General features: G+C 36.8%; 1 protein-coding gene across 2 annotated transcripts in view; it reads right to left on the reverse strand.

The window, feature by feature from the left end:
- Hcf (Host cell factor) overlaps nucleotides 1-16,544 on the reverse strand; it is a 502,792-nt gene that overhangs the window by 243,778 nt on the left and 242,470 nt on the right. For both annotated transcript variants that reach the window (XM_090390794.1, XM_090390792.1), the window contains exon 10: nucleotides 13,826-14,000. In XM_090390794.1, the coding sequence (XP_090246920.1) occupies nucleotides 13,826-14,000 (175 nt within the window). The remainder of the gene's footprint in view (nucleotides 1-13,825; nucleotides 14,001-16,544) is intronic.

A 16,544-nucleotide genomic window follows, 5' to 3' on the forward strand; every position in this document is an offset into this window, starting at 1 on the left:
AGAGCAGAATACATAAGACGATTTAAGAAAACTCCTTAAGTCAATGCTTAATGCTGGAAATTTTATAAAAGCAATTAACACCTGGGGCATACTCGTTCTGAGATATTCAGCAAGCATTGTTGAATAGATCAAGCTAGAGATGGAAGATTTAGACCGAAAAACTCGAAAATTAATAACAATGCACCATGCCCTCAATCCTCGCAGTGACATTGATAGGCTCTATCTACGCAAAAAAGGAGACAGGGGATTATTACAAGTAAAGCAAGTTATTGAAGAAGAAAAACGAAATTTGAATGATTATCTGCAGCAAACAACGGAAAAATTTCTAATTGAGGTAAGGAAAGAGTTTATTTAAACCCATGGAGACAAAATTGGAATACAAAACCAACCAAGTAAAAGTGAGAACCGAAAGATGGAAAAATAAGGCTTATTTTTGAAAATACCTTCACACCATAGAGGACAGCGCTGACAGCAACTTGACCTGACAATGGTGAAATGGAGCACTAAAGAAAGAAACAGTAATTTTTGCAGCACAAGAACAGGCCATTATAACCAACATTATGAAAGCAAAAATACAAAAAATTCAAGAAGGCAGTAAATGCAAATTGTGCAAAGAAAAGGAAGAAACGGTAGACCACATTATAAGTGGGTGCAGCAAAATCGTGCAAATTGAGTACCGTAAAAGGCATGATAACGTAGCCAAGATAATTTACTGGCATTTATGTAAAAAGTATTGATTTAAAGTGTCTAAAGACTATTGGAAGCATAAAGTTCACCAGAAAGTGGTTGAGAATGAAAAAGCTAAAATACTCTCGGATTTTAAAATCCAGACTGACAAAAGCTTGGAATGTAATACGCCAGATATAACAGTGGTTGAAAAAAGTGAAAACAAGGGTGTTAAGTTTATCGAAATATCAGTATCGGGAGATAGTCAGATTGATGACAAAGAAAATGAAAAAATTACAAAGTATCGCAATTTGCAAGTTGAACGAATCTGACAAAAGAAAACGAAAGTTGTTCCCATAATAATATGTGCTTTAGGCGTCATCCCTAAAACATTGAAAAAACATCTAGAAGCACTTGAGTTAGATGGATTAAAAATTGGGCAGCTGCAAAAGGCCAGTTTGTTCGGCACAGCATTCATTTTTAGAAAGTATTTCCACAACTCATAGGCCCTTGGGTAGGGCTTGAATTATTGGATATAACCAGCCTTTTACTTAAGACTGAGGAAGCAAATCAAGCTTTGATGAATATTATATATATATATAATCTCATGCAGAAGACACTGTGAGCCGTTTTAGAATATGCATTATGGATATCATTCAATTTAATTATATCTGAAATAAATAAATTGAATAGAAGACAGAAAACTAGTCTTAAAAGATGAGCTCAACTTGGCAAAAATGGATTGAGAAATGTCCTGACATAAAGCTACAAATAAATTCATTTTTCAAATTAAGATAAATTTCAAATTAAGTTATGCTGTTATTCAATATTCATTTAAGTACTAGATCTGCATAATAAGCATTACTGAAACAAATAAGACAAAAATATACAATATTCAGGGAAAAGAAAGAGCAGTTATAGTATTCAACACTAAATACAAAATAATCTTGAATGGCAAGCAATATCAAGTAGAGTGATATGAGCAAATATCAGAATGCGGTGCAGGACAATAAGTGTTGTACCTATAGGGTCCCACAGAAAGTTCTACTTAGGAATAAGCATTGGAATTTTTAAAGCACTGGATAAGGCAGCTAATAGAATGACAAAGAAAACTTGATCCGTGTTGGAGATCTAAACAGCAGAATAGGAATGAATTCCCAAAAATGTTTTAGGAAAGTTTGGAGAAAAGAGAAAACCTAATGGTAAGTACCACAAATTAACATGATAACACAAGGAAAAGCGTGAATAATATATTTAAAAGCAATATATTTCAACCTGAAAATTACAAGTCATCATCATCATCATCATCAGCGGAATCAAGCAACTGAACAAAGTAGATGAACAACTGATTATTTACCAAGTGACATTATACATACATAGAATGATGCAAAAGAATAACTGAGGACACATAATATTATTTTAAAAAAAAAAAAGTTAATGATGTGTGATCGGAATAAGACTCTCCTACTTCTTCGATAGTGAGAGGCAGTCATTCCAATTCAGGTTTGGACAGTCGAGTAAGACTGGCACTTTCTTGAAAGAAATGTTCAAATATATAGTGGCACTGATGAAGTAAGTGCATTTCAGACCACTGGATATTATGATCGATATCAATTTCATGTTGTGCAAGGACAGATTTCTCAGAATTCCTGTTAACAGTGTAAGACTGGTGTTTTTGCATTATTTTCTCCACTGACTATGGTTCTAGTCTTCTAAAGATAAACGATCACTTCTCATTCTTACTAGCATCTACCAAATTCCTGTGCGATCTTTTTTTACTTTGGACAAACTGGATGTTCAGTGGAGAAAAGAATGTAAGAACACCAGATTTATCATTAATAGGAAACCTGGCTTTGCACAACATAATATTGATACTGCCAACAATATCCTATAGTCTGATCATAAGTTCAAACGTTTATAAAGATAGCCCTTCCATCCAAACCTGAATAGGAATGACTACCTCTCACTATTCAACATATAGGAGAGTCTTATTCTAATCACATATTCTTAATTTAAAAAAATAAATAAATAATACTAACCTTTGAGTTGGCCTGTGCATCGCAACACACGGTTCTTACTGTTTTAAATAATCGATTGTTCACATATTACATACTATTTCACAATCAACTGCCTGATGTAACTGATGATGATCTGTAATTTTCAGCTTGCAACACATGGCTTTTAAACTATTATTTTTATGGTTCATATAGTCTCCTTTTGTTTAGGATTGCCCCTTTTTTTTACAATCTCATTGGCTTTTTACTCAAATCTTAGGGCATTACCAATATGTTATAAAACTAATATATGAAGAATAATATAGGAGGAAAATATGGAAGTACCTTTTTTTGGATGTTGTTGGCTGTCTCCTCATCCTGGCGATATGCATTCGTCTGCTGTTAAAGGAAGGGGTTTGGGAAAGCGAGAATAAGGTAATGTGGGGGAATTATTTGACACCCCTGACCTTTTCCCATCAATCCTTCTCTCACCCCCCCCCCCAAATGCTCTTCACCCATCCTTAATAATAATAATATTATACATATAAAAAAACCCTGTTTTTTTTCAAATAATTTCCTCATATTACTTTACCCCCACTCTTTCCAAAAACCCTTCCTTTAACAGCTTAACGGCAGATGAATGCCTATCACTAGGATAAGGAAACAACAACATCCAAAAAAAGGTACGTCTGAATTTTCCTCCTATATTATTCTTCATATATTAGTTTTATAACAACTTCAGTAATGCCCTCTAAGATTTGAATAAAAAGCCAATGACATTGTAAAGAAAGGGGCACTCCTAAACGAAAGTAGGCTATATTAGCCGTAAAAATAATAGTTTATTTTAGAGGAGTAAAATGGGAATTTTCCCAGAAATAATACCTATATTATTCACTCTTTTTTTTTTGTGTGTGTTATCATGTTAATTTTGTGAAAACCTATGGTACAAGTATCACTGAGACAACAATGGTAAATACCTGCTTGATTTCTATTCAAGATATGGACTAGTTATTAATAACACTATGTTCCAAATAAAAATGTGCACAAATTCACATAAAAAGAAGGCGCAAGAAATAAGAAAAGTCTCAATGACTATGTTATTTTTGACAGACATGTTTCTCCATCGATTCAGGATATATGATTGCATAGAGAATCTGAAAATGAAAGTGATCAGAACTTAAATTTTCAGTAGATAAAACCGTGTTTCTTATTGAAAAGAAGGTGATAATTAATACTTAAGGAATTGACAGCGTACACTAGAAATATAAATTAAATCAACTTTAATATATACTTTCCGATATTTTGGCAACGTCACATTGCCAAAATTTCAATGCCAGCTCAAACTATGATATGAGTCAAAGAGAAAATGATATAAGGGCTAGGGCGTACCCCTTGCCATCTTCATGGGAACTTAAGATAAAGACACGTGCACGCAAGTACTACATAACAGCAAATGAGAAATGAAGCGAGGAAGCTACTGTTTTCCTAAAGTCCTGATGATGCAGTCTTGGCCTATATGTGTTTGTCATTATAAGTTTGTTAAGTTTTTAGTTGACTTCAGTTCACTTCACTTGACTTCATTTGTATAATATGATTTGAGAGAAAATATGTGAGTGACTTAATATTTTTAATTCACAATGTTATGATTTGTCTTTATATGTTTAGTAGATGAGTTATGTTCATAATTACTGTAAATAATATTAGATTTATTAACCTCAAGGGCTCACTTTAGTGAGTACAGGCATGTCAAACCCAAAGTACCAGATGCTGGAACATGCCTTACTTCATGTAATATATATCTGTTATATTATGCTGTAGACTGGTCCCTCCTCTTCTTTCTTTGCTTCTTTCTCCTCTCCTTGCTCCTTCCACCTGATGCTATTAGAGTATTCGAGGGCTAGGGGCGAGTCTTTCCTATCTTGCTAAGTCATTTTGTCTTATGCAGTCACTGAAGGAGGCAAGGTAGCCTCAATAGGTGCCGGTCCCAAGCCCGGATAAATGCGAGGGTTGATGTCAGGAAGGGCATCCGGTGGGAAAATTTCAATGCCAGCTCAAACTATGATATGAGTTAAAGAGAAAATGATATAAGGGCTAGGGCGTACCCCTTAAGCGACAAGCAGCCACATCACCCTACAGCTGCAAGAAGTGGACGAGGGCTACCACATCAAGGGCGGGTGCAGTTAAGGAAGCGAGCCCAGCCGGTGGAGAGGATGTTGCGAGTGGGAACACTGAATGTTGGAAGCATGACTGGAAGGGGAAGAGAGGTGGCAGACATGATGAGGAAGAGGAAGTTGGACATTTTATGTGTGCAGGAGACAAGGTGGAAGGGGGGAAAGGCAAAGGAACTGGGAGATGGATATAAATTGTTCTACTCTGGAGCGAATAACGAGGGAAGAAATGGTGTAGGAATTGTGGTGTGTGGCAGAATGAAGGCTGAAGTACTGGAAGTGGGTAGAAGGAACGACAGGATCATGTGAATGAAACTGGATCTTGGAGAAGAATGGGTGATCGTATTATGTGTATATGCCCTGCAAGTTGGTTGTACAGCAGAGGAGAAAGATGAGTTCTGGAACATGTTAGATGAAGAAATGAGGGAATTGGAAGAAAATGAGATAGTGATTGTCGGAGGAGACTTGAACGGACACATAGGGAGACAGAATAGAGACTGTGCAGGGTGCATGTTGGCCACAGAGTGGGAATGATGAACCAGGAAAGAGAGAGGGTTGTGGACTTTGCAGTAGCGTATGATTTGGCAATTGTGAACTCGTTTTTCTACAAGAGGGAAGAACATTTGATAACATTTAGGAGTGGTAACAACAGTTCACAAATTGACTACATTTTGACTAGAATGAAAACATCTTAAGGTTGTGACAAATTGTAAAGTAATTCCAACAGATCAAGTGGCACAGCAACACCGACTGCTGTGTGCAGACTTTAAAATAAGATCGAAGATCAGAACCTCTGGATGCCATGGGATGAAGACAATTAAGTGTTTCGCTTAAAAGAAGAGAGTGTGAGGAATCGTTTTAGGGAGAGGGTGTTAGAGAGGATTTTGGATGGACTGGAAAGTGTACAAGATTGGTACACTAGTACCAATAATTATGTTACTAGTAACCACTAGTAACATAATTCAAAAGTAATCCTGAAAATGGGCAGCCTTCTGAGGGGGTGGTGCAGAACATCAGTAGAGGGGAAGTGACGGAGGCCATGAAGAGGATGAGGAATGGAAAATCGGTGGGTCCTGACAGACTTCCAGTGGAGGCATGGAAAGCACTGGGGGAAGAGGGAATTGACCTGCTGTGGGACCTGTTCATGAAAGTTTGCCAACAGGAAAATATAGCCGAGGAATGGAGGGAGAGTACTCTTGTTCCCATCTACAAGGGTAAAGGGGATGCACAAGACTGTAAAAATTACAGAGGAATAAAGTTGATGTCCCACACAATGAAAATCCTAGAAAGGGTTCTTGATGGTAGATTGAGGAAGGAGGTGTAGATTGCAAAGGAACAATTTGGCTTCATGTCTGGTAGATCAACAACAGATGCTATCTTTGGGTTACGGCAGATGATGGAAAAGTATTGAGAGAAACAAAGGGAGCTACATCTGGTATTTATTGATCTGGAGAAAGCATACAATAGAGTGCCAAGGCAAGAAGTCTGGAGGTGTCTGAGGGAGAAGAAGGTACCGGAGAAATATGTCAGGTTGTTGCGGGAAATGTACAGAAATGTGAAGACAAGTGTTTGGACCTGCCTGGGACAGACAGAAAGTTTTGAAGTAACAGTTGGCTTGCATTAAGGGTCAGCATTAAGTTCCGTTTCTGTTTAATATTGTGATGGAGGTGGTAATAGAGGAGGTGAGAAAAGATGCGCCTTGGACAATGTTGTATGCAGATGACATCTTGCTGTGTGCAGCTTCAAGAGAAGAAGCGGGAACTAAACTGGAAAGATAGAGAAATGTACTGGAAGAGAGAGGTATGAGACTGAGCAGAAGTAAGACAGAGTATATGTGTTGCACAGTGGGCAGAGGACAGGAGACAGATCTGGAGCTGGAAGGAAATGTTATCACGAAGGTGAGAGACTTTAGATACTTAGGTTCAACAGTGGAAGAAGATGGAGGAGCTGAGAAGGAAGGGGGATGCAGGATACAAGCAGGTTGGAGGAACTGGAGGGAGATGGCTGGAGTGCTATGCGATAAGAGGGTGCCGATCAATCTGAAAGGCAAAATCTATAGGACAGTAGTGAGGCCAGCTATGACGTATGCTATAGAAACTGTGGCCGAGGAAAAATAACATCAGCAGGATGGAAGTAGCAGAGATGAGAATGCTTAGTTGGATGTGCGCTGTGACCAGAAAGGATCGTCTGAGAAATGACTATGTCAGGGGAACAGTGAAAGTTATGAACTTAGGAGCGAAAATACAGGAGGCAAGGTTGAGATGGTTTGGTCATGTGATGAGGAGGGAGGATGAATATGTGGGAAGAAGGGTCATGCAGGTGGATGTGCAAGGAAGGCGGAAGCGTGGGCGGCCAAAGAAGAGATGGAGGGAGCTGGTAGAAGAGGACTTGAGGATGAAGAACTTGGATGTGGTGACAGCTCAAGACAGGAAAGTGGTGAGGAGACTCATTATAAACAGTGACCCCCACTTAAGTGGGAGAAGCTGCAGAAGAAGAAGAAGAAGAATATTAGATTTATTATTACTGGCTTCAAATATAATATATAATGATTATGGATTTCTTTGAATAGAGTTTAATACATGAGCCTGAGATCAGTAATAATGTTTCCATAGAAAATAAACCTGGTTGACCTTTTGGCAATTCAAATAGATGATTGAGAACAAAAGGAAGACAATCACATATAAGAAATAAACACGTTACTATCAACATAATTCATGAGACTATGTCTTTTATCTTCTCTCCATGTAAATTTGTGCACCTTTGTTGCACTATGTGCTTACCATAATTATTAGCTTTGCTATTTTTGTCCAAATTTTCCCCAAACATTTTGATATGTTTGGTAATGAATTCCTGTTCTGCTGTTTACATCCCCAACAAGAACTAATTTTCCCTTTTCTTTGTGTCAGCTGCCATCTTCAATGCCTTAAACATTTCGTCCACTTCTTCCTTAGTAGTGAGACCATAGGCACAAATAACTTGCATTGTACAGTCAGTCAAGCACCTATCAATGAAGCAGTAAAGTATGTAATAGACTGCATTGTCCAGGCAGCAACAGCCTCCATTCGAAGATCATCATCTTGATTTTCACTTTATCCAAAGCCTTGATAGAACCCACAATGCCAGAGAGCCAAAAAAAGATCAACACAGAGCATGGATAGATAGATATCCCACCACAAACTTAATACTTTTAAGTATGCTCGGACCAAAGCACATATCTGAGAGGTCAGAGTCAAAAACAATCTTGAATCCAATTTACCTCATCAGTTAATCAAAATGAACAGTGAAAAAATTATGGGATAAATTCCGAAAAATGAAATGTAGATATAGAACACACCATTTGTCTAACTTAGACCATAACGAAAGTTACTGTTGATCTCAAAGCTATTGCAGACACTTTGTGAGAAAATTTGCAAGAATCTCAGCAACGGCTTCATATCCTCCTGAATTTTTAATACTGAAAGAGCAGCAAGAAAAACAAAGGCTAAATTTTTCTACTGATGGCCTTGAGTCATACAATCAGCCATTTGTTATGGAGAAACTATAAAGAGCTCTTTTACTGTCTCACCTTAGCAGTAGACCTGATGACATCCATTATAAAATGATAAAACATCTACCATCATCTTCTATGGATCTCCTTCTCTTAATATACAACAGAATACTTGTGGAGAAAGAGTTTCCAGATTCTTGACATAAGTCAGTTATCACTGCTATCCCAAACCCAGGAAAGGATCCAAAACAAGCAAATAATTATTGACCTATTGCTCTGACCAGCTGTCTTTGTAGGATATTAGAAAAAATGGTTAATGCCAAACTTCTCTTGTATTTAAAAAGCAACAATGTTCTCTCCAATATACAATGTGGCTTCCATAGACATCACTGAACTTTCGACCATTTTGTTCATTTATAAACTTGTACAGGAGATGCATTCCTGAAGAACATCTAGTTTCAGTTTTCATTGCCATGGGAAAAGCTTATGACACAGCCTGAAGATATGGCATATCAAAAAAAACCTCTATTACCCGGGTCTCAGATGAAACCTTCCTGTCCAAGTCAGAGTGGGAAGTACACTATCTCGACCATATCATCAAGAACAGGATATTCCCCAAGGCTCTCCTCCTTAAGGGTGACACTTTTTGCCATCAAAGTTAATTCAATCACTGAATAGCTTCCTCACTTATTGTTACTCTCATCACATGAAGGTCAATGAAGGACAACTTCAGCAAGCAATCGATCATGTTTCTCTGTGGGATCTTAGTAATGGGTTCAGGTTTTCAACAGAAAAAAGTGTCTGTGTACACTTTTTTCGAAAATGCATTATTCACTAAGATTCCAAATTAAGAATGGGACAAATGTTATTCCAGTAGCAAAGGGAGCCAAGTTCTTGGGACTTGTCTTTTAGAAAACTTTAAAAAACCTTGCATGCATTCGTCAAATAAGAGAAAAGTGCAAGAGCAATGAATCTCCTTCGCACTTTATCCTCTACTGAACAGGGTGCCGACTGATCTTCATTGCTTCATCTTTATCGTGCACTTACATTTTCAAAGCTGGATTATGGGTCTCGAGTCTATGGTTATGCAAGGCAGAATAATCTGCGATGGTCGGATTCCATCTTCATCCTCAGGATATATGGATAGTTACTTGTGTTTTCGCACATTACCCAAAGTCTTTATGTCGAAGCAAATGAACCAGCTCTATCACTTAGATGGAAACAGTTATGCCCTAAAGATAAAATCTCTTCCAGATCATCCCACATGGACTAGTCTCTTTGCTCTGCATTTGGAAGCTCAATATCACATGCATCAGATTGCCATAAATCCTTTTGGTATGAATATGAAAGAGACTATGCAAGCTGTTGGCATGAATGTTGATGTTACCTAAACCAAACATACTGCAGGTTTGCACTCCATCCTGTAACCTTTCACTTTGTCAACTACAGAAGTCTCATACTCCACCATCTGTCTACCTGCAATCATTTAATGCACACAGAGTAGACCACTCTGATTTCTTGCCCATCTATACCGATGGCTCAAGAACTGCCTGTGTTGGCTGTGCTGCTGTGTTTCCTGACATTACTATCTGCAACCAGATCTCACCTGATTACAGTAATTATATACAGCACAGATGTGTGCCATTCAGCTTGCACTTGTGCATATAAAAGAAAACTGCTACCAAAAGTGCGTAATTTATACAGATTCATGCCATCTTTACAGGCTAGTAAAGAGCCTGTAAATTGGATGTGTATAATTCACATCCAATGCTGTTTGAGGCGTTATACCTGTGTGTACAAAATGAAAAACCCCCAATTTTGATGTTTGGTTGTGCTGGATTCCCAGCCACATTGGAATTAAGGGAAATGAGAGTGTAGATGCAGTTATTAGATCAGCTCATACTTTCTCTACATACTGACAATACCATATACGGACTACAGACAGTTTATAAGATCAACACGAATAGCTCATTGCAGTCGTCAATATAAATTATATGTCAATAATTTATATTGACATATAAATTATATGACATTAAGCCTGAAATTAAGCATTGCATTCTAATCAATATAGAAAGAGAAGAGAGCAGTTGTTCTTGCTAGGCTCTGCATAGGTCACAGTAATCTTACATGTGTGAAAAATATAATATGCATCTTATTATTTGTCACATTCTGGTGGAGTGCCAGTGGTTAAATACAAGCGGAATGAAATTTTTACCATTACTATCTAGTCAAGCTACATAGAATGAAGCCGATTAGATTAAAAACACATGATGTTTTTAATCTTCTACAAAGAATTAATTTGAACAAACACATTTGACTGTAATTTTGTTTATATGTAAATACTGTATTGCTTAACTTAATTTTTGTACATACATATTATTTACTTGTTTATTTTTGATTATTTATATACATGCATGTAGCCTATTAATTTGTGCATTGCTGTGATTTTGTTTATATGTAGATACTGCATTGCTTGGCATGGTTTTTGTACATACATATTGCTTACTATTTTGTCCTTGACTATTTATGTACTGCTGTAACCATTGCTATGGTGCAGTATGACCTTTGCTGTTCTTGAACCAATAAACCATAAATCAACTAACCAACCAGAATGAGACAAATAATAAGATGCATATTATATTTTTCACACATGTAAGATCACTGTGACCTATGCAGAGCCTAGCAAGAACAACTGCTCTCTTCTCTTTCTATATTGATTAGAATGCAATGAACCCATGCTAATATTTTCCTTCCTCATTCTACTTGATACCACCTGTTATTCAAGTAGATTATCCTCATATTTAGTGTTGAATACTATACCTATTACGTTTCCCCCCATCCAAATATAACATCTCGTGTTTGCTGCCTAGAAGAATTTGTTAGTTCCATTTCTTGGATGCATCTTATGTTTATGTTGATGATACCAATCCTGAACTCTGCTGATGCTGAGTTCAAGTTTGTTCCAGTTGCGACTTTTTTTTTTTGCTGTTCACTCTAGTTCCCTGACAATAACAGCTGGGACCTTATTTACCTACGCAAATTCCCAACTGGCATGAAATTTCATCATGTCAAACCATCATTGCTGTTCATTGTTTGTTCAGTATCCAGGTAGATAACTATTAAAGAGATATATCACAAGAAGGTGAGGATTAGGCATAAGATCAGAAGCCCCATTTTGTTTTTTCCATTCTTTAAAATACTATCTGGAGGTCTCCTTCCAGTTATCCCACTTTGACCCTTAAATGATCATGAAAAAAAAAAATATATATATATACAGGGTGTTCGGGATAAATTTGACATATTTATAATTAATTATATTTTTCCGATAGTTACATGTATTAACACACACTTCTCTTCATTTAAAAGTTTGGACCCTTCTTCATTCATATACAAGATGTCAGAAAGGATGGATAGCTGGAACCCACCTGAATCATGGAAGAGAACAACTTGTATCATGATGATTCGTGCCCGCCATCAAAATAAGGATATTACGACTGCTGCCCAATGCTCCCTGAATACAGTAAAAACAATCAGGCATGAACTAGAGACTTGCAATGGTGACTACGAGGATGTAGCAAGAAGAGAGATCCCTAGCAGACGATCTGATTGCGTTCGTACAGCAGAATTCCTCGCAAATCTGCAGGAACAGGTGTTGAAAAACCCTGGCATTGGAATTCGGGCTTTGTTCGTGGAGTTGCTAACTGTAGTCAAGCCCTGGATAACAAGGGTAGCCAATGGTAGGCCGTATGTATGGCAGCAGGATTCGGCCCCTTGCCACACCTCTGGGAAAAGTCAAAAATGGTTGTCTGAAAATTTCTACGACTTTACCAGTCCAAATGTTTGGCCTCCAAACTCCCCAGACCTTAACCCCATGGATTATTTTGTATGGGGCGCAGTTGAAAAAGACACCAATCGCACTTCCAGTAATACAAAAGCCCAGTTAATGGATAAAATTAAAACAGTTTTTGCGGCCCTTTCCAGGGAGACTGTAGCATCAGCTTGTTCGAGGTTCCGAAGCAGAATTGAAGCTGTGATCGATGCTAATGGTGGTTATTTTGAGTAAATCTTGTTGATAGTATTGTAATTAACTCTGCCTGTAATGTTTTTTTGTCAATTCATTAAATTTAATAGATACAAAGAAGATTTTCTTTTTCCTTACGAAACTGTCAAATTTATCCCGAACACCCTGTATATATATATAGAGAGAGAGATTTTTTAAAAAAAATTAATTTGAACAGATTTCAGAGATAAATGCAGACTGAAAAATATGAATGCAGTTAATTCAAGAAAACAAATGAGACAGTATGAAAACATGAATCAAATGTTGAACAATTCAGCCAGATGGGGGAGGAAGGAGGGAGGGGGAGAGAGAGAGAGAGAGATGGGATGGAGGACATTTGTTGAAGTTGACTGCAAGAAAAGAAATTATTCCTTCCATCTTTGTGCTGCTGTTCACCATTTCTTCTTTATTGTATTTAAACTAAGGGATATTACATCGCATATTGTTTTACAGCCGAATAAGAAACTCAAAGAGTTTCATGCCGAATATAGAAATTATATAAAGTTCGGCGAGTCCAAGCATAAGCAAATACCTGGATAGTCCATTTCAGAGTGCAACACAGGGCAACTCATAGTAAGGGTGGAGCAAGCTCTGGTCACTGTTCTTGGTATTTTCCCATAATGTGAAACCCAGCTCCTAGAAGCTGTATTACTGTTCTACATTATGAGAGAAGGTCACTACCCAGACCAATTTCAACCTTTATTGAGGTCTCAACAGTGAATAGCTAGACCTACATAATATAATACCAAGTTTGTAGCGAATAGAACTTACATACCCTACTATAGGAATTGCCAAGGTGTCCTAATAAATTACTAAATGTATGAAGAGCCAAAGGCTTCAATTCGGCAACATAAAATTATTTAAACTAAGGGATATTACATCCCATATTGTTTCACAGCCGAATATAGAAACAATATAAAGTTCAGCGAGTCCAAGCGTAAGCAAATACCTGGATAGTCCATTTGGTAGTGTAACACTGTGTTACACAACACAGTGTTCTAAACAATTAAACAACTAAAACGCAATACAATGCACTCTAGTCCACCCCTCATGCAAAGAAATAACCTCACAGATCTATGAAACATAGAAAAGACAAACTTTCTTGAGCTTATTTAAAATGAATATTTAAATACATTTCATTTAAATATTCATTATAAATGAATATTTAAATGAGATATTCATTTATAATGAATATTTAAATTCATTTAAACATTCATTATTTCACAGCAACAGTTTCTCACAGTGGGTTCTGTTGCTATTGTGAATTGGTTCTAGCACAGTACTGCACTGTACCTATGTAGCTTTAGTGGGGCCTTTCAGTAGCTTGTGTGATAGTAAGCCAGTTTGTTGGTCATAATAGTATTTGCTATACTTAGAACTGATCATAAATATTTCTGTTAATATACTTTCAAATAACAAATATAAAATTATGTGAAACAATAATACATACCCTGAACAGTACTGAGTTTCATTCCTTGTGGTGTTATAATGGACGGTGTGACAACTCTAATGTTTCCTGAAGTTGGAGTAGTTGCTGTGGTAATTTTCTGGGTTGCAGCAGCAGCTGCAGCTAATGCAGCCATTCCACTCATACTTGTTGCAGTCGTTGTTGTTGCAGAACTGACCTAAATTTATTAAAATCACAGAAGTTATTTTTGTGGTAAATTAATGAAAAGGAATGATGTATATATTACTAGATAATTCATAAATACATGGAACTATTAACAAATTATTAACATTAACACCATCATTATCTGGCATGTTTCCTGAAGGAGTGTACCAAATATTAATATACTCCAGCAATAATTTATTTTGTAGTTTTCTTTTGAATTACATTATTAAGTCCCTGATTAATAACTCTTACAATTTGATCTTCTAGATCATTATAAACATCAACAATGAACAAATTACCCTTTTCTGCACCAAAGGAAATATATCCTACACAACAGGTCTCATAAAAATATGAATGCATAAAAATAATTATAATTTTCAAGAGTATAACCGAGATGGTGAACCAATGTGTACAAGATACGTATTTCAGTGCACCTAGTATTTCTTGAAGTTTTTTCAATGAATAATGTTCTTCATAGTGTTCATTATATATTATCTCATAACTGCTATGCTTTAATCTCTGAAAGCACTCCAAACTGCATCACTTAGCTTATATTATGGTCCAATGGGTCGTTTTCCTGCCTTGTTCTTGTTGACAATTTTTCTTGCACAAGTGTTTGCAAGAAAAATTCTTGTATTGTTCATCTCAAATTCTGTAAGTTAATTTAATGCCTATTTTCCCCCCATCACCAACAATCTTCCAAACTGATCTGTTATTTCACTTTTTTTTGCTGTTCACTCTAGTTCCCTGACAATAACAGCTGGGGCCTTATTTAACTAGGCAAATCCCCAAACTGGCATGAAATTTCATCATGTCAAACCATCATTGCTGTTCGTTGTTTGTTCATCCCTGTTTGTTCAGTATTCAGGCAGATACTGAACAAACAGAGATATATCCAATTCTGACCTTATATCCGATCCTCACCACAAGAAAGTGAGGATTGGATATAAGATCAGAAGCCCCATTCTGTTTTCTCCATTCCTTAAAATACTATCTGGAGGTCTCCTTCCAGTTACCCACTTTGACCCTTAAACTTCATCCCAAGTTTCAATATTTTAATATCTTAAAGCACTACAAACCACATCAACCTGCTTATATTATAATTATCCAATTAGCATTTCTTTCTCATCATTCTTGGTTTGAATAGTTATATAGTGAATCTATTTTCAATTCTGTTTAAATACAGTCATCCCTCGACTTGTATCGGGGTTCCGTTCCATCTGGCAGGACGTAAGTTGATACATTAAATCAACAGAGTACAGGGGTTGGGGACCTAACCGTAATAAATATACATTCATTTTAATTTTTAAATCTTATAAAACAGAAGAATAATCGCCCAAATCTTCCTCCACAGTCACATCTTTATTACCTTCCCTATCTGAATGACCAGGCTGCAGCTCTTCTAGTGTAACCTTTGTTTTTTTGATGAAAATGTCCGATGTGCTTTGCTTATTCCTCTTATTCTTTTCATTATAAAGTTGTTTATAGCAAGCAAACACACCATTTACTTTCCTTTCTACTAATAAGTAGCGTTTAACATTGGAGTCCATGTCTTCAGACGTTTTGAGAATATCGCTAACTGCAGAGAACATTTCTGCAAGACCCTTCACTATAAATTGTTTAACTGTTTAATTAATTAATTCTTGTTTCTCTTTTTGCTCTTCCTTTTCTCATTATTCCTCTTCTGCAACATTCTTTTTCCAGTTTGACCAATTTTCTTTATCAGTTAACTCTTCTGGGCCACTTCCTATGAGTTGAATTATGTCGTCATCATTCACTTTGAAATTCAGATTGTTTGCTAGTACCACTATTTTTTCACTCAATTTACAAAGGTCTTTGTTTTTTTCAAAACTTCCAAAATCGTGCACAAACCATTTTAATGGCTTTCTCCATATGCCACTTATACATTGAGAGGTCACTTCATCCCAAGCCACAGCAATATTTTTAATAGCATGATAAATATTGATAAATAATTTAGGAGTGCTTAAGGGTCAAAGCTGTATACCTGAGAGGAGACCTCTACATAGCCTTTAAAGGAATGCAGAGAACCGACCAGGGCTTCTGACCTAATGTCCAATCATCACCTTCTCGTGGTGCACCCTGTTGGGTATCTACTTGGATACTGAATGAACGAGGATGGGCTGGCAATTTGGGATTTAGCCGACCAAATTGTATTCTTATTGGTTAAATCAAAATAAAAAATGATGGTACAACATGACAAAATTTCATGCCGGCTGGGGCGTTGCCCAGTTAAACAAGACCCCCGTTGTTTTCGCCAGGGAACCAGGGCGAACGGGGAAAGGTCAGCTCCTGGAACAAATCTGAAATCTCATCCCAACTCAAAATCAACAGAGTTAAAGATCGGTACTATCAACGTAAGAAGTCTGAATGGTAAAGAAATGGAGCTAGCTGAGGAATTAGATAAGTACCAGATCGACATAATAGGGGTGACTGAAACAAAAAAGACCAAAACTGGTGAGATCTTTCTGAGCAATAAATACAAAATGTTATATTCAGGCAATGACAATCAAGAAAAAGAAGGAGTAGCCATAGTATT

Source organism: Typopeltis vanoorti, chromosome 3 (genome assembly GCF_054136105.1).
Source record: "Typopeltis vanoorti isolate ZY-2024b chromosome 3, IOZ_Tvanoo_1.0, whole genome shotgun sequence".
In the NCBI taxonomy this organism is placed as follows: Eukaryota; Metazoa; Arthropoda; class Arachnida; order Uropygi; family Thelyphonidae; genus Typopeltis; species Typopeltis vanoorti.